General features: G+C 47.6%; 1 protein-coding gene across 1 annotated transcript in view; it reads right to left on the bottom strand.

Annotated features, from left to right (window-relative positions):
• Positions 1-23,669, bottom strand: part of LOC134401929 (cytochrome P450 2C31-like) — a 39,163-nt gene that overhangs the window by 12,322 nt on the left and 3,172 nt on the right. The window contains exons 3-8 of the mRNA XM_063131292.1: positions 22,146-22,295; positions 19,663-19,823; positions 18,530-18,706; positions 16,345-16,486; positions 14,238-14,425; positions 4,266-4,407 (exon numbers count right to left, since the gene is read on the bottom strand). Coding sequence (XP_062987362.1) covers positions 4,266-4,407; positions 14,238-14,425; positions 16,345-16,486; positions 18,530-18,706; positions 19,663-19,823; positions 22,146-22,295 — 960 coding nt within the window. The remainder of the gene's footprint in view (positions 1-4,265; positions 4,408-14,237; positions 14,426-16,344; positions 16,487-18,529; positions 18,707-19,662; positions 19,824-22,145; positions 22,296-23,669) is intronic.

Here is a 23,669-nt window from a genome sequence, read left to right as displayed (position 1 = left end):
GACTCTGTGGCTCTGTCTATAACTGGTTCGCCTCCTATCTAGAGGGTCGCTCTTTCAGCGTGTCGGCTAATGGCAGCTCGTCCTCCTCTTTTCCCCTTTCAGTTGGGGTTCCGCAAGGCTCGGTGCTTGGCCCGTTGTTGTTCTCTCTATACATGCTGCCCTTGGGCAAGCTTATTCAATCTCACGGCCTCCAATATCACCTGTATGCCGATGATACACAATTATATCTTTCATCTCCGGAACTTTCTCCAGATGTTCACGATCGTATCTCAGCATGTCTTTCAGATATCTCAGCCTGGCTGCTTCATCGTCGTTTGAAACTTAACATGGCAAAGACTGAATTGCTTGTTTTTCCTCCTAAACCTTCTCCTCACCTCTCATTCTCTCTTACTGTCAACGATGTCACGCTTACTCCGGTCAAGGAAGCTCGTAGTCTTGGCTTTATATTTGACTCCTCGCTCTCCTTTACTCCTCACATCGAGGCTGTAGCTAAATCCTGTCGTTTCTTCCTATATAATATTGCCAGGATTCGACCATTTTTGTCTGTCTCTTCTGCCAAGACTCTCGTTCACGCACTGGTTATCTCTCGGCTGGACTACTGCAACCTTCTTCTCTCTGGCCTTCCTTCGTCTCACATCAGTCCGCTGGTCTCTGTCCACCACTCTGCCGCTAAGATCATCTTCCTGGCCCGCCGCTCTGACCATGTCACTCCACTTCTGAAATCTCTTCATTGGCTTCCAATTCACTCCAGAATCCAATATAAACTTCTCCTGCTGACCTTCAAGGCTCTTCACGGTCTAGCTCCTCCCTATCTCTCCTCTCTCATCTCACACTATCGCCCCGCCCGGGCTCTCCGCTCCTCTGATGCCATGCTTCTCGCCTGCCCAAGGACCTCCACTTCCCTTACTCGGCTTCGTCCTTTTTCTTCTGCTGCCCCTTACGCCTGGAACGCTCTTCCAGAACACTTGAGAACTACAAACTCAATCACTGCTTTTAAAACTCAGCTAAAAACTTTTCTTTTCCCTATAGCCTTCAAATATTGAGTTTGTTCTGACTCTATACTATTAGCTTTACCCTACCCGGTGCCTGTTTACACTTCCCTGTGCCTGTTTGCATTCTCCTTCCCTCTTTATTGTTAACTACAACTTATTAGATTGTAAGCCTATGCGGCAGGGTCTTGCTATGTACTGTGTTATCTGTACAGCACCATGTACATTGATGGTGCTATATAAATAAATAATAATAATAATAATAATAATATGTGGTGGCAATGCAAATATGTACAAAGATTATGGAAGATGGTGTTTTCAGAAATTGAAGAAATAGTGGGAATGAAAATAGAACAAACGCCAAAGATTGCATTGCTGTCACTATTTGAAGATATAAAGTGTGGAAAAGAAACTATAGAGCTGATATCGAGTTTGCTGGTTGCAGCACGATTGATGGTAGCTAGGAACTGGAAGATTCAAGGGGAATATTCTATTGAAGAATGGTACAAAGAAGTATGGGATATAGCCATTAATGATAAACTGACATGTAATATTAAGTGGAGAAAAGGCGTAACTAAAATAAATGAGTTTGAAGGAATCTGGAAACAGTTCCTAATATTTGTGTTTACTAAGGGAAGTGGGAAACCGCCAGTAGAAGAAATGATCAGATTTTGGACTCAGGAATAGATCCCGAGGTGGGGGGTGCACGTTTATGTTAAGAATGATGATGTTGTAGTAGGATAATGTATAGGTAATACTTATTCAACATATATGTACTCAACATTTATTCAATATGTATGTAGCAGTTGTTTGATGTTTTTCTTTTTATTATTATTATTATTGTTGTAATGTTGTATGTTTGTATAGTGTAGAAAATAAATTAAAAAAAGTTAAAAAAAAAAAGAGATGACCTGAAAACAAAAAGGGATGCATATAGGAAGTGGAAGGAAGTCCAGGTTACAAAAGAAGAGTACAGACAGGTGGCGCAGAAGTGCCGAAATGGCGTCAGGAAGGCTAAAGCTCACAATGAGCTGAGATTAGCGAGAGATGCTAAAAGCAATAATAAGTCTTTCTTCTGATACGTGACTAGTAAAAGACAGAGGAAAGAAATGGTGGTTCAACTGCTTAATGAGGATGGCAAATTGATAACAGATGACAAAGAAAAGGCTGAAGTGCTCAGTTCCTACTTTGCCTCAGTCTTCTCCCAAAAGCGGGTCTATGAGCCCCCTGGAAAAAGTGAAGCAGAAGTTGAGGGGGCAGGATTACAGTTTGAGATTGATAAACAAATGGTCAAAGAACAACTAATTTCCTTGAATGAGTTCAAATCTCCAGGGCCTGATGAACTGCATCCTAGAGTAATGAAGGAGCTAATGGAAGAACTCTCAGAACCTTTGTCTATTATCTTTGCAAAATCATGGAAGACGGGTGAGGTGCCGGATGACTGGAGGAGAGCTAACGTTGTCCCTATCTTCAAAAAGGGCAAAAAGGAGGAACTTGGGAACTACAGACCAGTCAGTCTGACATCCATCCCTGGGAAAATTCTGGAGCAGATTATAAAGAAGTCAATCTGTAAACACCTTGAAATCAATGTGGTGATCAATAGAAGCCAACATGGATTTTTCAAGAACAAGTCCTGTCAGACTAATTTGATCTCATTTTTTGATAAGGTAACCTCCCTTTGGGAATGCTGTGGACGTCATATATCTTGACTTCAGCAAAGCTTTTGACAAAGTGCCCCATGATATTCTGATTAACAAACTAGCTAAAAGTGGGCTAGATGGAACAACTATTAGGTGGATTCACAGTTGGCTACAGAATCGGACTCAAAGAGTGCTTATCAATGGAAACTTCTCAAACTGGGGAGAGGCAACAAGTGGGGTGCCGCAGGGCTCAGTCCTGGACCCAGTGCTCTTCAACATTTTTATTAATGATTTGGACGAGGAGGTGCAGGGAACGCTTATCAAATTTGCAGATGGCACCAAATTGGGTGGGATAGCTAATACCCTGGAAGACAGAAACAAACTTCAAAGTGATCTTGATAGGCTGGAGTGCTAGGCTGCAAACAACACGAAGACCTTTTTATTCACTCAGTATTTTAACACTTAATTTTAACTTAAACTTAAATTATACTGTTTTAACTCTGTATTTTAAAGTTATATCAATTTTGCTGCGTGGTTTTATCCTGGTTGTGCTTTTTATACTGTATTTTGTATTTGTGTTTTTAACATGTTCATTGTTTTATGATGGTTTTAATTTTTGTGAACCGCCCAGAGAGCTTCGGCTATTAGGCGGTATAAAAATGTAATAAATAAATAAAATAAATAAATAAATACATTTAATAGGGATAAATGCCAAGTTCTACATTTAGGAAATAGAAACCAAATGCACAGTTACAAGATGGGGGATAAGGACCTTGGAATTGTTGTAGATTGCAAGCTGAATATGAGCCAGCAGTGCGGTATGGCTGCAAGAAAGGCCAATACTATTTTGGGCTGCATTAATAGAAGTATAGCTTCCAAATCACATGAGGTCCTGGTTCCTCTCTATTCGGCCCTGGTTAGGCCTCATCTAGAGTATTGCACCCAGTTCTGGGCTCCACAATTCAGGAATGACGCAGACAAGCTGGAGCATGTTCAGAGGAGGGCAACCAGGATGATCAGGGGTCTGGAAACAAAGCCCTATGAAGAGACACTGAAAGTACTGGGCATGTTTAGCCTGGAGAAGAGAAGATTGAGGGAAGACATGATAGCACTCTTCACATACTTAAAAGGTTGTCACACAGAGGGCCAGGATCTCTTCTCGATCCTCCCAGAGTGCAGGACATGGAATAACGGGCTCAAGTTAAAGGAAGCCAGATTCCAGCTGGACATCAGGGAAAACTTCCTGACTGTTAGAGCAGTTCGACAATGGAATCAGTTACCTAGGGAGGTTGTGGGCTCTCCCACACTAGAGGCATTCAAGAGGCAGCTGGACTAGCATCTGTCAGGGATGCTTTAGGGTGGATTCCTGCATTGAGCAGGGGGTTGGACTCAATGGCCTTGTAGGCCCCTTCCAACTCTGCTATTCTATGATTCTATGATTCTAAGGGTACTGTGGTCAATGGTATCAAAACCTCCAAAATAATCAGTAGGCTTTCACTCCCCATGGTAAAGTTCATCCCACACAGTTTCCATTTCAAAACCATGCCTGAAGCTTGATTGAAACACATCTAGATAATCAGTTTAATTCAAGAGTGTCTGGACTTGATAGAGACAAGAGAGTCTACAACACGTTTACCTGTGGAAAAAGGAATGAAGAATTCACTCTTCCTCAAAGATCCCTTTTCATCCAGGAAATGCGCAGGATCAAATTGCTGTGGGTTGGGGAATTCTCTGCTGTCATATAAGGAGGGCTTCAGAGCAGGAAATATGGTGGTACCCTGGTTGGACAAAGCAACAATACCATTGCTGAAGAAGAGAGAGAAATCTCTTTTTTGGTCGAGCTGCACACAACCCAGAATGTGTCCAACTTAACACAGGATTATGCATTAGGGTTGCCTTGGGGACTACCACTGCAAAGCCAGCTTTACCCCAGCATGTACTGCATAAATCATGGCCATCATTCCATAACTTTCTATATCATTAGTTTAGGGCATTTATGTCCTGCTGTTGCAAAAATATGCTAATTTTCCTTCAAGTGCAATCTAATATCCAATTTTGGTACACTTGCAAAAGATCACAGACAAAGTGTTGGGTTAACAACTTTTATTCTTGAAAATAAGGTGACCTCCTGGTGCTCACGCTGCTGAATCAGGGTCACCCCGCGCCGGGGCAAGACAATAGCTTATATACATCCAGATGTTACATGTCATTAGCCCACATCCCATTGGCCCGCATCACCCATCATGTCACTCAAGTCTGGGCAGAACACCTCCATGCAGTGGTCAGAAGGAGAATTGCAGCTGAAAATACCTGGCCGTCGCCATTGCCATGTGTGCAATCGACCTGTTCCCAGGTGTGCTTTGCGCTAGTATTACCTGCTTTCCTGCATGTAGCCCGCTTCCTAATAAGGCGATGTACCTAGGGGGCAGTCATAAGGACTTGGCTGGGTTTAACTGGTCAGTGTCATTAGAAACTGACCTATGATGTTTAGGTGGCGTTGGAACTGTGGGAGGATATGTGTTCACCATAGCCATTTTTCCAGTGTGCACCCCCCTTTTGAGCATCCCAGGAATTTATTTCTGCCAATATTGTATGAGGTTGGACCCCCATAGATGATTTTTATGCATCTAAATCATGCTGTCAGAAAGTTTCTTTGATGTGCAGCCAAACAAGACTTGTTACACAAACTTGGGTAATCATAGAATCACAGAATAGCAGAGTTGGAAGGGGCCTACAAGGCCATTGAGTCCAACCCCCTGCTCAATGCAGGAATCCACCCTAAAGCATCCCTGACAGATGGCTGTCCAGCTGCCTCTTGGATGCCTCTAGTGTGGGAGAGCCCACAACCTCCCTCGGTAACTGATTCCATTGTCGTACTGCTCTAACAGTCAGGAGGTTTTTCCTGATGTCCAGCCAGAATCTAGCTTCCTTTATCTTGAGCCCATTATTCCATGTCCTGCACTCTGGGAGGATCGAGAAGAGATCCTGGCCCTCCTCTGTGTGACAACCTTTTAAGTATTTGAAGAGTGCTATCATGTCTCCCCTCAATCCTCTAGACTAAATGTGCCCAGTTCCTTCAGTCTCTCTTCATAGTGCTTGTTTCTAGACCTCTGATCATCCCGGTTGCCCTCCTCTGAAGGGCATGTTTGTCTGCATGCTTCTTGAATAGTGGAGCCCAGAACTGGGTGCAATACTCTAGATGAGGCCTAACCAGGGCCGAATAGAGAGGAACCAGTACCTCACGTGATTTGGAAGCTATACTTCTATTAATACAGCCCAAAATAGCATTGGCCTTTCTTGCAGCCATATTGCCCTGCTGGCTCATATTCAGCTTGCAATCTACAACAATTCCAAGATCCTTCTCATTTGTAGTATTGCTGAGCCACGTATCCCCCATCTTGTAACTGTGCCTTTGGTTTCTATTTCCTAAATGTAGAACTTGGCATTTATCCCTATTAAATTTCTTTCTGTTGTTTTCAGCCCAGCACTCCAGCCTATCAAGATCACTTTGAAGTTTGTTTCTGTCTTCCAGGGTATTAGCTATCCCACCCAATTTTGTGTCATCTGCAAATTTGATCAGTGTTCCCTGCACCTCCTCGTCCAAATCATTAATAAAAATGTTGAAGAGCACTGGGCCCAGGACTGAGCCCTGCGGCACCCCACTCGTTGCCTCTCCCCAGTTTGAGAAGGTTCCATTGATAAATACTCTTTGAGTCCGATTCTGTAGCCAGCTGTGGATCCACCTAATAGTTGTTCCATCTAGCCCACTTTTAGCTGAGTGTGGGCTAGAGCGACTGTGACGCAATTGAGTACAGGTGCGTGGTTGTGGGCTCAAAGGGATACAATGTAGCAGCTTGTGATTGCCTTGGAGCCCTGCCAAACCTCAGCTAGTATGTGTTACTGCTCCCTGGAACAGAGTGTTCCAGAAATTACAAAAGGAAAATGGAGGGGGGAGGGGGCACAGGGAGGAAATGGACATATCTGGAGTTTAATTCAGGTGAATTTACACAACACTGCCTCATTAGGATTGGCTTCAAGGCAGTTTAAAACTGTCAATGAAAACAAAGCAGAATACCTAAGAAGCAATAAAGTCACATACATAAAATCAGCAAAGCCCGCAGAGGAAACAGGAGAAAAATATTAGCATAAGGACAGAAGAGTCCTACTGGATGAGACAAAGCGTCCATCTAGTCCAGCTGTTGACCAGGAACCTACAAGCAGGACACACGTGACACAGCACCTTCCCACCTGTTTCCCAGCAACTGGAGTACAACATAGGCATACTGCAACTGATACTGGTGGTAGCATGCAGCCATCAGGACTAGTAGCCATTGAGAGCCTTCACCTCCAGAAATTTGTATAATCCCCTTTTAAAGCCCTAAAAAATGGGTGGTCGTGGTTATGTCTAGCGGTAGCGAATTCCATCATTTAATTATGTGCTGTGTGAAGAAGTACTTCCATTTTTCTATCTCGAATCTCCCACCAATCAGCTTCATGGGATTTAATATTATGAGAGAGGAAGAAAAATGTCTCCCAATCCACACACACCCTCACCAAAATGGATAATTTTGTACACCTCTATCATGTTTCCCCTTATTCTCCATTTTTCCAAGCGACACAATCCTAGCTGTTGTAAGCTCTACAATATATATGTTATATATGATATGGTGACCAAAACTGTCACAGTATTCTAAGTATGGCCACACGATAGATTTACATATAGGATGTGGACAAGGTGCTTGGCCAAGTCCGGTCGACCACCTGTGTGCTTGACCCTTGCCCCTCGTGGCTCATTACATCAAATAAGGAGGGGATCGCCGGCTGGGTCCAGGAGGTTGTAAATGCCTCCTTGAGAGAGGGAGTGGTGCCGGCCTCTTTAAAAGAGGCGGTAATTAGACCACTCCTGAAGAAGCCTAATCTGGACCCGGAAGATGTTAACAACTACAGGCCGGTGGCTAATATCCCTTTCCTGGGCAAGGTGCTTGAGCGGGTGGTTGCAGGACAACTCCAGGCACTCTTGAATGAAACGGATTATCTAGATCCATTTCAATCGGGTTTCAGGCCTGGTTTTGGAACGGAAACTGCCTTGGTCGCCCTGTGGGATGACCTCTGTCGGGAGAGAGACAGGGGGAGTGCGACCCTGTTGGTTCTCCTAGACCTCTCAGCGGCCTTCGATACCATCGACCATGGTATCCTTCTGGATAGGTTGTCTGAGCTGGGAGTTGGAGGTACTGCGTTGCAGTGGTTCCGCTCCTACTTGGATGGCCGATTCCAGAAGGTGGTGCTGGGGGATTATTGCTCTGTGCCGTGGCTCCTAAGCCATGGGGTTCCGCAGGGCTCTATTTTATCCCCTATGCTGTTTAACATATACATGAAGCCGCTGGGGGAGGTTATCCGGAGATGTGGACTGAGGTGTCATCAATATGCGGATGACACCCAGCTCTACCTTTCCTTTTCATCAAACCCAGGTGAGGCAGTGACTGTTCTGAACCAGTGCCTGGGCACGGTAATGGACTGGATGAGGGCTAACAAACTGAGACTCAATCCAGACAAGACGGAGGTACTGTTAGCGGGTGGTTCATTTGTCCGGCGAGGTGATGTTTGCCCTGTCCTGGACGGGGTTGCACTCTCCCTAAAGGATCGGGTCCGTAGTTTGGGGGTGCTCTTCGATCCAGAACTGTCACTTGAGGCACAGGTGAACTCAGTGGCAAAGAGCACCTTTTATCAGCTTAGGCTGATATACCAACTGCGCCCTTATCTGGACAGTGATAGCCTAGCTACAGTTATCCATGCTCTGATAACCTCTCGTTTGGATTACTGCAATGCGTTATACGTGGGGCTGCCTTTGAAAACGGTCCGGAAGCTTCAGCTGGTACAAAACAGGGCAGCCCGTTTACTAACAGGGACTGGCTGGCGAGATCACATTACGCCAGTCCTTTTACAACTTCATTGGCTGCCAGTCCAGGTCCGGGCCCGATTCAAAGTGCTGGTATTGACATTTAAAGCCCTAAACGGTTTGGGGCCAGGTTATTTGAAGGAACGCCTCCTCCCATATGTACCTACCCGGACCTTAAGATCATCTACAGGGGCCCTTCTCCGTGAGCCCCTGCCAAAGGAAGTGAGGCAGGTGGCTACTAGGAGGAGGGCTTTCTCCGCTGTGGCACCCCGGTTGTGGAATGAGCTCCCCAGAGAGGTCCGCCTGGCGCCTACACTGTACTCCTTTCGTCGCCAGCTGAAGACCTTTTTATTCACTCAGTATTTTAACACTTAATTTTAACTTAAATTTAAATTATACTGTTTTAACTCTGTATTTTAACCTTATATCAATTTTGCTGCGTGGTTTTATCCTGGTTGTGCTTTTTATATTGTATTTTGTATTTGTATTTTTAACTTGTTGGTTGTTTTATGATGATTTTAATTTTTGTGAACCGCCCAGAGAGCTTCGGCTATTGGGCGGTATAAAAATGTAATAAATAAATAAATATAAATAAATAAATAAGGCCAGTATGATATTGGCAGTTTTATTCTCAATTCTTTTTCTAATTCTGCCTAACATGAAGTTTTCCTTTTGTACATCAGCTGCACACTAGGATGATATTTTCATCGAGAGCTCTTTCTGGGGGCCCTTCACCACTAGTTCTTATGCCATTAGTATATACTTGAAGTAGGGTTTTTTTCGCCCAAATGTCCATCACTTTACACTTGCTTACACTGAACCGCATTTGCCATTTGGATGTCCAGTTTGGATAGATCCTTTTGGAACTCCTCACAATCCCTTTTTGTCTTAACAACCCTAAATAATTTTGTTTCAGCAGCAAACTTGGCCACTTTACTGATCACTCCTAATTCCGGGTCAATTATGAACAAGTTGAAAAGCATTGACCCTACTACACCTCCCCTCACTATTTATATCCCTCTATTGGGAGAATTTTCCATTTATTCCTACTCTCTGCTTTCCATTCTTTCTCCTCTTTTTCCATGATTGCTAAGTTTGCTCAGGAGTCTTTGGTGAGGGACTTCATCAAAAGCCTTTTGGAAGTCCATGGCCTTTCTGCACCTAAGGATTATCCCAGGCAAATGGAGGGATTGCCCCTGCCTGCTCCCGGGATCCCCTGTGTGTCATTTGGCTGTACAGGGATGATCCCAGGGGAAAAGGCAGGTGTAGAAATGGCCCATGTAAACAATATTTTATATTGTATTTTATATTATGGTTTTATACTTTGTTTTGTTTTGAATTGTCTTAATTTTGTAAACCGCCCAGAGAGCTTCGGCTACTGGGTGGTATAGAAATGCAATAAATAAATAAATAAATAAATAACTACCGGATCACCCCTCTCTACATGTTATTGGCACTCTCAAAGTACTCTAAAAGGTTAGTGAGACAGGACTTGCCTTCATGGAAGCCATGCTGATTCTTTTTCAGCAGGGCTTGTCATTCTTTATGCTTACTACTTTTATATTTAATAATGCATTCAACTAGGGGTGTGCACAGACCCCCCGCTCCGCTTCTCTTCCAGATCCGCAATTTGCGGATCGGCCCGCTCTGCCCCGCCCCCGCTCTGCCTATGTCCGCTGCGGAGCTCCGGATCCGGATCGGAGCTCCGTTCCCCCCCCATAGGCTTGCATTAAGCTAAAAAAGTATACAACTTTTTTTCTGTTAAAGTTAGAAACCTCAAGTTTGGCACCATGACACCTCATGGATGTACACACACGCATGCCAAAACTAAAGGCAATCCCATCATCCCCTGATTTTTGGAGAATTTATGAAAATCGGGCACCCCATTCACACCCCTTTCGATAGCTCCGTCAATTTGCACGTTAAAAATCTCAAACTCACCACCATGATAGCTTATCCAGGGATGCACATGCATGCCAAGACTCAAGGCAGTCCCATCATCCCCTGATTTTGGGGGAATTTAAGAAAATCGGGCACCCCATTCACACCCCTTTCGATAGCTCCGTCAATTTGCATGTTAAAAATCTCAAACTCGCCACCATGATAGCTTATCCAGGGATGCACACGCATGCCAAGACTCAAGGCAGTCCCATCATCCCCTGATTTTGGGGGAATTTATGAAAATCGGGCACCCAATTCACACCCCTTTTGATAGCTCTGTCAATTTGCAAGTTAAAAATCTCAAACTCGCCACCATGATAGCTTATCCAGGGATGCACACGCACGCCAAGACTCAAGGCAGTCCCATCATCCCCTGATTTTGGGGGAATTTATGAAAATCGGGCACCCCATTTGCAGACATGGACTATTCTCTGACATTTGGACAGATAAAAAAAAAGGGAAGTGGGCCCACAATCATGCCAAGGTACAAGGCAATCCCATCATCCTCTGTTTTTTTGGTGGGGCTTAAACCTGCAGACATCTCAATGGGGCCATTTCAAAGGAAATCCTAACATGCCATGAATTGGGGAGTAGAGATAAACCTATGAATCTTCTTCCACACTTGAAAAATGGATTTGGAACTTCCAAAAGTATAATTGAGTGCAGGAAGGACTTCTCCCATGTGTCAAAGCCAGACACACACAACATCCCTGCGAGGCGGGCAGGGGAGGAGGGAGGGAAGGCAGGCAGGCAGCAGACATTTCTGGGGGCATAAGGAAGTGAGCCAAGGATAAGCCAGTAATGCATATAAAATGGAATAAATAAATAAATAAACAAAGGAGGGGTGGAATTAAAAGCAGCAGTGTTGCTGAATAAACAACAAGAAGAACTTTTTTAAAAAGGCTATATCTGTCTTTTACCAGTAAGAGGGGAGTGGACATGCCCGGGGAGGGGGAAGCATCAGACAATTTGACTGTTCCTGTCTAGGTAACACTCTTTAAGAAGCAATCACTCACTTCAACTCATGAGAGGCATTGCTCCATTCTTTGGAGGGCTCACCCTCCAAGCACAGGAGTGAGGGCACGTCCACATGCCCTAGGGGAGCTCATCTCCTTGCACCACATCTTTTCAGTTGTTCCCCAAAGTTAGGGTGGGTAGCAGTGCTCTCTTATTATTGGCTTAGTATATGATTTCAGGTTGTGTTTGTGCATTTGGTGGGGCTACTGTTTTAAAAAACACTGGGAAAAGTCCATGCAGACTAAGAAAGAGAAGTTCCCAGAATCCCAAGTTACCCGTTTTGCCTATCCCCTCCTCCAACTTTGGGATCATGTGATCATGACCGGGACTTGACTCTGCCCCTCAGCAATCGAAACAGGTAACCTTTTTCCCGCCTTTACCCTACTTTTTAAAAAATTCTAGCACGCGAACCGCACCACGCAGAGAGCTGAGAGTAGGCTCAAAATGACCCCCATCCACGACTCTCTAAGCACAAGAATTTTCAGAAAGATAGCTTCAAAAACAACACAGTTATCCCCCTTTCTTTTCTGCAATGCAATCCTATGGGTGAAATGTTTCAAGATGGCGATCGGACCGGACCGCGGAAAGAGGAGCGCTCCGAAAATGGCCGCTTCTCTTCGCCTTGCTTCCAGGGGTCCGCGGTCCGCTTCTACTCCGCCTCTGGGCAAGGCGGAACAGGCCAATTCGCTCCTGCTTCTGCGCTTCTAATCGGAGTGGAGCACATGCCTACATTCAACCAATTTACTCGGAACAGACATTTTGTGAACCGCCCAGGGAGCTTCAGCTATCGGGTGGTATACAAATGCAATAAATAAATAAATAAGCTACCCAGAACCTCCCAGGATCCCTTTTTAAAAATGGATGTTACATTCACCATCTTCCTCTGGTACAGAAGCTGATCTTAGGAACTGTTTCATATTGTGGTTTGAAGATCAGCAATTTCATATTTGAGTGCTTTGAGGACTCTAGGATAGATACCATCTGGCCCAGTGATTTATTTATATTCAGTTTGTCAATATGGTTGAGAACGTCAGCTTTTGTCACCGCTATTTGCCTCAGTTCCTCAGACTCCCTTCCTGAAAACATTATTTGAGGCACAGGTATCGGTATTATATTTTCAGCAGTGAAGACCAACGAGAAGAATTCAGTGAGCTTCTTTGCAACCTCCATGTCCTCCATTAGTACACCCTTAACTCCATTGTCATCCAATCGTCCAACTACCTTCCTAGCTGGTTTCCTGCTTTTGACATATTTAAAGATTTCTTTATTGTTGGCCATAATGATGTTAGTGATATCGCCTCAATATTCTTTTTTGCATCTCTTATTGCCTGCTTGTATCACCTTTGTGCCAGCCGGCGTTTGCTTCTCTATGTATCTTCATAACTAGTTCTTTTTTTGTGCTCACTGGGAGAAGGTGGGGGATTTAATTATAGTTATAATTATGAGTAGAGAGGGAAGAATTGACTGCCCTGGTTTCCTCACCCTGTTGTTAAACTCACACAGGTGCTTAACTTGCTTGTGGGCTGACACGTCGTTGTTGGGGCTGAGATGCTTCATCCTCATGCTTGGAGAGCACAGCAGGGATGGGGCGTCACTCCTCCCTGGGTGCATTTTTATTGGAGAATTTGCACAGGAGTTAGACTGATAACTTTGTCCTCCAAGAAAGTTGTCAGCTATGCTGTAGTACACAACTTCTCCAAATTCCACTTAATATTTACAGTTTTCTTTTCATAAACCAAAAGAAGCACTGATTTGTAAAATATCCCAAGAAATTATTGATTTTTTGCCATTGGGCTACTTTTTTCTCTCCAACCAATATGATGTGTTGGAATGAAACAAAAAATGTTTTCTAGGAAAACGGTTTTAAGTGCCTTTGTGGACTTTTCTATCTGAAAACCAAAAAGAGCCAAGGACATAAAATAACCCAAGAAACTGATTGTTTTTTGCCCCAGCCAATGGAAAGTGTTGAGACAAAAAAAGGTCCCATCAGATTTTTCACACATAAACTGATCCAGGGAGGCAGAGTTAAGTGTCCTTCATCTGACGCCACACACCTGGGCATGCCTGGGGACATTTTACTGCCCTGGGATGATATGGCAGGATTTGGCTTGGGATAGTAAAATATCCCCAAAATTGTCTATGCTAAAAAAAGAAAAGAAAGAACTGTTCCTATGGGGAAGGACCTCAAACACCACTAGAAACCTGAAGAAAACAGGGTGGCCCTTTCCCTGGTGGGTGTCTGATGGATGGCGAGCATGGCTCCAGGTACATAAGTGCACAGGGAGAGGTGCATGATTGGCGCACCACCATCACCAAGGCCCTTCCTCTGGTACCCCCCCCCTCCCTTCAGAAGGTATAGCCCTCAGCCACCGGCTGGGACCCCTTTGCAAAGCATTAGGGGGATGAAAGCACTTCCGTCAGCTCCAGTCGAGTCTCCAGTTTAGCTACAATAGAGGTGCCTTGAGCATCTAAAGCTCCTCCTCCATCTGGTTGCAGCTGCAGCGATGAGTGACATTGACAATCCCCGTGCCAACGTTTCTGCTGGGAGTGTGTGGAAAACTCAGCAGGGAGCACCAATCCCCCTTCCCCTTCTTTGCAACACCCAGTCCAGCAGATGGGTTCTCCCAACCTCCATTATAGCAAATATCCCAAATGCTGGCAGAATCTGCTAACAAACATGGATGACGACGAGGAAGAAATGCAACCAGCTAAAGTCATGGGTCATTTAGAGGCCACCTGACCAACTCAACTCACCTTGGGAATGAGATACCCTCTGAAGAATGTGTCCTTCGTCACAGCGTGGGGCACATTCAGTGGCACGAGAGCCATGGACCTGTGGATCTCGTGGACTACGGCATCTGTGTAGGGCATCTTATTGAGATCTGCCATGCAGGGACTTTGTGTTCGACCAATCACGTGATCAATCTCTTGAAGGATTTTCTCTGATGTAAAAGTAAACAAAATGTAAGGCAGATGCAAAGATGTGCAGGGAGGCGGGATGTTGAACTGGATGTCTATGACCATTCCCCATACCAGGAGCCCCTGGTGGTCTTCAGGCGCAGCAGAGACAGTTGTTATATGGACAGTTGTTAATGCCCAGCTGTCCAGGGCTCGTTTGGGGGCTTCTTTACAGCCCCAGGTCAAGCAATGAATATTTCAGAGTACTTTTCCTCACCAAGCCACCTGGCCAGAACAGCGAGATTACTTGTGCCAGGTAACACGTTTACCGTAGTCTTACCTGAACCCTATGATAGAGAATATGAGTGTAGCATTTCCCACCATTAATCTCTTACGACAAAGCTTAAATACATTCCAGCAAACTTCCATTCGGCAGAGAACTACTCAACTCTCCAGCTCTGCAATGTTGCACCTGGCCTCCACAGCTATGCGCGGATGTTGGCTTAGGTGGGTCAGGGGTTGTGGAACCCGCTCTAATCTTGTGACCCCTCCCAACCCCTGGATCTTGTTCCAATCACGCTTGAATATAGGAAGCTCTGGAGGCAGGCAGGCAGTTCATTTTTAAAACCTTTCTTATTCTGGTCAATGCACCTTCTGGCACTGCACTTCCTGCACACTGGGGCAGCAGAGGGCCCGTTGAGCCAGGCACCCTGGGTCTTTTGCACAATGCCCCAGATCTGGGCCAGATGCCTCATGCTGCCATTGATTAACTGTATGGTAGCTGGTGGGGTGGGGACAGAGTTGAGCATGAGAGCATGTACTACATGGGGCTGTTGGGAAGAGGATTGGGGAGCCTGAATGGAGGCTGACTGGATTCATGCTGGCAGCAATGAGGTCAGGGGACAAGCTACCACTGCCTTTTATTTTCCATCTCATTACCCAGCCACCTCCACTGTGCCTCTGGGCTATGCAGAAACACTGCCGCTTGCTTTGAGTTCTTCAGGTGGGCAACGGACAGGATATGCCAGGGGACAGGTTGCACCTGCTTACGTTTCCTACATGGGGTACTGTGTGTTTGACATAGGCCTCATCTACACTAAGGAGAATATTGCACTATAAAAGCGGTATATAACAGGCAGGAGCCACCTCAAGCAGGATACAGCGGTATGGAAGCGGTCTATGGTATATGTGTCCATGGGCCCCAACACTTGTCGGTGCACTTCAATATGAAGCAGTCGTGTGGCTCCTGCCTGTATTAAACCACTTTCATAGTGGAATATCCAGCTTGGTGTAGATGGGGCCAGAGAGGCATCAGGTTCAGCCCACCCACCCCACGCGCACCTACTGTGCTTTCATTCACTGGATTGCTGGACTCTACACAGCTGAGAGAGCCTACTGAGAAGAGGCTAGATGGAGTCTTGCTCGCTCGCTCTTGTTCTTTTTCTCTGGCTTTATCTCTGGCTTCTAGGAGGTTTTCTCCTCCCCGCTTCCCTCCCCCAGAGCACCATACAGCAATTTGGACTCTGTTTTTTAATTTTAATTTTGGGGACTTTGTTTGCTTCCTGGTTGTTTGTGTTTGTTTGTTTGTTTGTTTGTTTTCTTCTGCAGCAATTCTAGGCATAAAGAACACACCCATCCCACCGCCTTTGCTCTCTGGAATCTGTCTTTCCCATCGAAAATGCTGCTTTGCCAAGCTTTTTGGCATGTTGAGTAAAGGTTTAAATGCAGAGGGCTTGGGACTGATGGCTGTCCCCACCACCAGCAGCCTGGAGCTGAATCAGGGGGCCCTGACAATCCAGGAAGGGGCTGTAATTATTTCTACAAGTGTGCATCTACACATAAGTAACATATCCAACACTTATGCAAACTTGTGGGCTATGGGCTGTACCCCATGTTTTCTAAGTACCTAGCAGCACCTTGCTGGAACAGACAGCCACATTTACAAGGGCATACTGCTGCCTACCTTCTACTTCTGGATACTTCATGAGCACCAAAAGAGCGTATTTCAGGATAAGGCTGGTTGATTCTGCTCCTGCAACGAATAGGTCTAACGTGCTTCTCACCAAACTCTGAAGATCAAACACTGACCAGCTATTCTGTTTCTCCTGTAAAAAGGTTTGAGACAGGTGATACATTTCTAGGAAGACCTGTTTATCCAAGCAAAATAACTCCTTATTCCATCACAATCTCTCTCTCTCTCTCTCTCTCTCACACACACACACACACACCTATACACACAGAGACACCCTTCCCTAAGGACTTGGGGCTGTTTTCCTATGTTGCTTCTGCAATCCAGGTCTGGAAAACTGTTTTGTACTGTGTGAGCAATGCAGGGCATTTTTAAAGAAGTCGGTGTGTGGCCACATGGGCACCAGGCCTCATTCTGAGTGAGCTCAGAAAGATTGGTGCTCATTTAAAGACTAGAAGTATGACAACAGTAGAACAAAGGGGTGTAACACACAATCATAGAATCATAGAATATTAGAGTTAGAAGGGGTCTATAAGGCCATCGAGTCCAACCCCCTGCTCAGTGCAGGAATCCACCTTACAATATTTTAAGGCTTTTTATAAAGCACCTTTCTTTCTGAAAATGACTGAACAAAGTGGTTTCCTGCACGCCATGGATGGAGAAACGTTTTGAGCCCTGAAGGCGGCTGCATTCTCCCGCGAGCAAGCTCTTGGTGGCCATATATTTGCAGCAGACATGGCCAGAGACATTGCACACAGAGCCACCTTGGTTGCCTGCACTTTGAAGTCCTCCCAAGGGCTTACAAGAAGCAAGGGCAGCCCAGGAGATTGTATGTGGACTGCCTGGGTCTGGTGCAAAGTTCTTCTCCGGCTTCTTTTTACTTCTTGCATTGAAAGGACTTGTGGTAGTGCTTTCTGGTGGAGCTGGCTTCTCTCTCTCTCTCTCTCTCTCTCTCTCTCTCTCACTCACTCACTCACTCTCTCTCTCTCTCTTTCTTGCTTTCCCAAGGGACATGGTCTTGCCTGCCATGCCTCATTTGGTCCATGAGCCAGAGGTCCCCCACCACGGTTGTACACTGTGATGTCTGGTTCTCTGCTTCATAAGAGTTCTGCTACTACAGAAGTACTTTTTCACACAGTACATAGTTAGGCTATGGAATTTGGATGGCTTTAAAACAGGATTAGATAAATTCCAGGAGGAGAAGGCTATCAATGGCTACTAGTCCTGATAGCACCAGTGGCTGGGGAGGGTGCTGTTGCCCCCATGTCCTGCTTGTGTATCCCTGGTCGACATCAGGGATGTCAGGGATGCTTTAGGGTGGATTCCTGCATTGAGCAGGGGTTGGACTCGATGGCCTTGTAGACCCCTTCCAACTCTGCTATTCTATGAGCAGATTCTATGATCTGGTTGGTCACTGTGAACAGAGTGCTGGACTAGATGGACCTTCTCTGGTTCTTCTGCTCTAAGTGGGGGGGGATCATAAGCAGCAGCTCTTCTGCCATTCAGGGAAACAGTCCATCATGTATGCATAGTTTCTTTTACCAAAGACATGCAGTAAGGAGAATTCATTTCATTGTAGTGACACGTAGGAATGGCGTAAGAGTTTGCCAAAGCCTAGCTTAGACTTGAATCTCAAAGGTCTGGAAGAGCTGACCCAAAGAGCTGACTCTCCCACCCGCTGAGCTTGCTCTCCCAAGCGTGCAAAGTCTGAGTGCTTGAAAGAGGACGTCCCATCTCTTCCAGGCGCCCCTAAAGCCACCAGCATCCCTTCCCCCAGTGCACAAACCCAGTCCCCCCCTTCCCCTCCTCCTCAAGCTAGGAGTCCTGGCAGCAGTGGCAGCAACAGAAGGCAAAAAGCACGGGGGGGGGGGGGGGGCTTCCCCTGCTTTCGACTGCTTCCCACGCTCCTCCATCATGGTCCAACCCAGGTTGATGCATGCGTGTTCCGTTCAATGATCCGTGTACCCTGAGAGGGAAACTTTAGCACTGCCACCGTTCATACACAACACACACACACACGATTTCCTCTGTCATCTCATGCTGGAAACTACCCCACAGAGAGGCCCTCTGGCACAGCGGCACCTGGGGAGTCTGGATCCCTCCTTGAGCCTTTGCACAATACAACCAGATCAGCAAAGAGGGCCTGCCCCAAACGAGGCCGCCTGTGCCGCCCTATTACCTGCTCCATTTTGATAAGGAAGGCATCGATGAAATCTCGGGGGTTGTTGGGCTGCAGTGTCTCTTGGTGCATTTTCGCACTCCTTGAAATAAAATGTTTTAACTCATTTGTATTTTTAAATATCTTCTTGTGTGATCCTGGAAAGTAATCCAGGATTGCTGGGAAAATATTGTACAGCTGTGAAGAGAAGAGCCATTTTTATCACTCAAATAACATATCCTTGTCTTTTCATCAAAGAGACCCAGCCTTTGTCCCCCATTTTCACATTCATTTCACTGGTACACCATTGTTCATACCATGTGAGCATGAAAAGATGCAGCTGAAACCAATTCCAGCCCCATTGCTGGGTCTGAAATGTGCTCTCCCACACCCAGTTTCTTGTGGGCCCTCAAGATCCCAGGCAACTTCTGCCAAGGGCACTAAATACACACATCCATGGAGTTCATCAGGAGACCTGCCAGCAGCCATCCAGCCTCTGCCTCTCCCGCCCCACAGAGGCTGGGCCTGGGCACCAACGGTAGTCCTCCCCTGGGAGAAGCTCCATCCATCCACCTACCCCGCCACCCATCAGTGAACTCCCTTTGGGCAAGCGCACCCCTCAGCCAGCCACAGTTCAGTCTCTGAGCAGCTTGAGGGGATCCTAGAGTCAACATGATGGAAAGGAATATGGAAATGTTATCATTCTCCTCCTGGCTCAGCCTTGACTCACTGCAGGGACACCCAGAGTGCCTTGCACTCAGGGACACAGGGCTGATCCTTGAGATGGCCTCACAGCTGGAAAGGAGGGGAGGAGTGGGGTGCAACCTCACCCCTTCCACTCCTCTGCGGGCCCCAAATCCACTGCTGTGACTAAACAAGGGAACTCTGTGGAGCCTCACACCACGCCATGACCCCTACACCAGCTGGGCAAGGAGAAGTCCGATGAGAGACATTGACTTCTCCCACACTCAAGGCCTTCAAGAGGCAGCTGGACAGCCATCTGTCAGGGATGCTTTAGGGTGGATTCCTGCATTGAGCGGGAGGTTGGACTTGATGGCCTTGTAGGCCCCTTCCAACTCTGCTATTCTATGTTTCTATGATCTGCCTCATGGCAGGACTAGGACCTCCACCTCTTCGCCTGCCCCTGGACTTGCCTTTGTCATTGTGCACGACTGGAGATGGGCATTTTCCTCCAGCAGGTGAACGAATCTCTGGAAATCCTCATCTTCGTAATCAAAGCGACTCCCAAAGGCAACCGAGCAGAGGATGTTGGTGGTAGTCTGGCTCAGGAACCTGGTGGGGTCAAAGGGCCTTCCTGCCAATGCACAAGCAGCAGCACCTCAAGACTCGTGGCCAGAACATCAGAAGAGCACTGCTGAATTAAACCAGGGGTCCATCTAGTCCAGCGTTCTGTTCACACGGTGGCCATCCAGCTGTGGGCCAGGCAGGTGGGGCGAGGAAGTGTCCAGATCATAGACCTCCCAACCAAGAAGGCAGGTTCTGACTCTTCTCGGTGGATGAATGAGGTCCCCACATATTGCTCTGTGACAGGCAGGGGGACGCCTTCAGTGGCCCTGCGCTTTCCCTCATTTTCCTATCTTTGCTTCCTCAGCCATGAAGGATGGCATTGCCTTTGCATTAAAGGAGGCCCCACCACAGTAACCTTTTGTTGGCTTTACATTTGTCTTGGCTTGAATATTAACGGTTGCATGGAATACTTGTTTTAACACAGCCTGGCCAACGTGGGCTCTCCAGACGCTTTGGACAACAACAACAACAACAACACACACACACACACACACACACACACACACACGGCATTCCTGACCCCTGACCACACTGGCTGGGGATGATGGGAGATGAAGGGGGAAGGCTATTTTAGCCTATTGCAGCAGGTGAATTGCATGCTGGGAGTTGTAGTTTGAGGCAAGAAGAGGAGCTGGAGGAAAAATGCAGCGGGGAGAGTCTGGGAAGGTGGGGAGTGGCCGTGCTGGGTTCCGTTTCAGGGAGTGGCTGGAAAAAAGAAGCCTCCATAATTGTCTCTGGTGTTTGGGGATTCTTACAACACGATGCCTGTGGGATGGCAGCCGCTGTGGCTCATTTTCAGACAAGAACAGAGGGTGTCATCTGTTCCCGCAGGAGAACATCAAGTGCCCCACCCTCCATCCCATCACAAACAGGTCGGCTGACCCTTATAGCTTTTGTTGTCTTACGCGCGCACACACACAAACACACACAGAGTTTTATGTTGCAAGGCTGCCTCCCAGTTATAAGTCAAGATCTGGCCTTGAAGGAAGTCATCTCTTTGAACCCCGGGAGGCTGGGCAAGGTGCAGCCGCCTGCTGCCATATATGGCAGTGGCAGGCAAGCTGCCCTCCTGATGTGGACTGCAGCCCCCATAATCCCTGCCCATTGACTGGGTTTATGGCAGTTGCAGACCAAAACATTGGGAAGGCCCCAGGCTGCTGATCCCAGCCATCAGCGGCCCGTCGTCTTGGGCTCCAGCATGGCTGCCTGTGCTACTCTGGTCCTTCTCTAGGGTGGCCCCTCCCTCCCTCCCTGTGTGCTTCTCGCCCTGCACTGCCAACTGGGCTACCGGAGGTGGCTCTCCAGGTGTGGGATAAGAGGGAAACAGACAATCCTAGAGTGAGGTGATTCTGGGGAACCTCTAGCCCCCACCTGGCCGGCCTTCCCTCCTTCCTGACCTGGAGCTTCCTTCTGGCTGCTGTGGGTTGCAAGCCTGCCCCCTCCCTTCTCAGGGAGGGCTTCATAACCTCCTCCGTCCCAAGCCCCCCTCCCCCGTGAGCCTTCATCCGTCTCTCCCTGCTCGTGGTCTCTCTCTCTCACTTGGTCTTTCTCTGCACCTTTGGCCTCTGAGTGGCCTGACACTCCACCGACAGCCAGGCCGCCTCTCCCCAGCCGGCCACACGTGTGCCTCTGGGCAGCTGGCATGGCTGTGCGTGATGTCGTCAGCAGGCACTGGCATTCACAGCTGGACATGGCAGTACAACGTGGGTTTCATATTATTTTTAAATGAAAGAACTGCATGAAAATGAATGATGAAAATTTGTCATCACAGAGCCATTCCCAAGGCCCTGACCAGCCTTCAGGCAGCCCGGCTCCCCAGGGAGGCTGCTGTAGAGGCACAGGGCCAAGCAGCACAGGACCACGGCTGCTTGTGGCTTTGGGAAATCTTTCTGGAGCAGTCAGTGGAGGAGGTCCTGCCCACACTGCAGGCCTGATGAGAAACAGCCGCCAAAGCTGTCACTCACCATGGGGGTGAGAGGACCGGAGGTGCCCCTCGATGCCTAGGAGAGTTTCCTCCCCCATATCAAATAGCTGTTTTGAGGGTGGGTACGCAGGGATGGAGGCAGCGAGAGAGGCTGGGGATAATTTTCTGATGGAAATTGATCAACCCAAACTACAACATCTTAGGGAAACCAGTTTACTTAAACTCCTGGGGCCATCCCCTCCCCACTGTCTCCGGAGCATGGCATGGAGAGGCATCCAGGCAAGCCATCGCTCACCAGACCCGTGGAGTCCCACAGGCCACATGGTAGGAGTCCCCCTAGCAGACAAGCCCTTTGTGCTGTGAGGTCTGGAGGGGGAGGGGGACGAAGGGAGGACGTGTTCTTACCCCTTGTGTCTCGCAATCGCTCCACCAAGAAACCAGCTTCCTCCTGGATCAGCTTCTCAAGGCTCCTTGGCCCTTTCTCCAAATTGTGCAGTGTAGTCACAGCAAATTGACGGAGTTTCTTCCATGTTTCCCCATTGCTGAAGCCAATCCCTGAGGAGGAGGAGGAGGAGGAGGAGGAGGAGGAGGAGGGACCAAGAAGATGGTCGCGCGCAGAGGAACCCCCTGCCCCATAAGGCCCTGTCACGTGAGCAGATGCTTGCCATATTCCTGTGTGTGCTTCACATTTATGGAACACTTCTCCCCACCCCCCCGCTCCCGCCCCTGGATTGTGATAAGAGGGTGGCTCTGGGTCCCTCCTGGCCAGCATGGCCTCCTCTGATTGGCAGCTGTTGTCATGGGGGGGATCTCAGGCAGAGAGGGCTCCTGCCCATCACCTGCTCCAGCCAGACCAGCCCCCTTTTTGCCTGGGCAGAAAGCCGGAGCCTTGTGTGTGCAAAGGAGGTGGTGTGGGGGGGGGGGGGTCCTGCAGGAGCATTACAGGGTGATGGGCCGTCCACAGAGACAGGAGGCCCTGACCCAACCACGCCCCTCTCCCTCCTGCCAAAGCCTTCGCCTTCTGCCTCGCACCTTCCATTGTCACGTGCACCCCCATTCTCATTGAGAATCATAGAAAAGTAGAGTAGGTAGAGGCCTAGAAGGCCATCGCCAAGCGTGGCAGTCAGGGGTGGGCGTGCGTCACTCCCCCTCCCTGTTCCCCTCCCCCTGTGCCTCAGGCTTCTGACCCTCTTGGGAGATAAGGCGAGAGCTTAGCTCAATCTGAAGCCGCTTGCAACTGTTTTACCTGATAACAAGAGAGCAGGGAGGGGGTGCCACACAACTGAGATGTACTTTCTTTTTGAAAGACTGCATTCTCCCTTATGAGCCCTGACAGCTTCGGGGGAGGCCCTTCTCTCCGTCCCACCACCATCACAGGGAGGCATGGCGGGAACGCGGGAGAGGGCCGTCTTGGTGGCTGCTTCAGTGCTCTGGAACTCCTTTCCCAGGGGAGCTAGACTGGCTCCTTGCTGTGCTTCCAGAGGCAGGCAAAAACTTTTTTGTTCCGGCTGGCCTTTGGGGAGTACTGGACCCCTATCTATGCATACGGTTTTATCATTGCTGTTCATGTTTTAAACGTTTTAATATTGAAGAGCATCTAATTATATTTTGAACATTTGTATATTTCTATTTATATGTTTTAATTATATATGTTTTAATTTTGTAAAAGCCGTCGATACTTTCCCAGTATCGGGGAAAAGGCGGGATACAAATAAATTATTATTATTATTATTATTATTTCACTTTGATATGCCATTTTTGGCTTCTGGGCTGTAAACTGTGATACCCCACCCCACCCCACCCCGCTTGAATCCGAGTGGTGGTGGAGACACCACTGGACCACCCTGAGCCTGCAAAATGCCCAGTGGTGAGGGAGCCCTAGGGCAGGGGGCATGCGGCCTTTTTGGTCTCGAGGGCCATGCGTTGTGC

The sequence above is a fragment of the Elgaria multicarinata genome, chromosome 7 (genome assembly GCF_023053635.1).
Source record: "Elgaria multicarinata webbii isolate HBS135686 ecotype San Diego chromosome 7, rElgMul1.1.pri, whole genome shotgun sequence".
NCBI classification, from domain to species: Eukaryota; Metazoa; Chordata; class Lepidosauria; order Squamata; family Anguidae; genus Elgaria; species Elgaria multicarinata.
The sequence above is the reverse complement of the archived record's forward strand: the minus strand, read 5'-3'. Positions and strand labels throughout refer to the sequence as shown.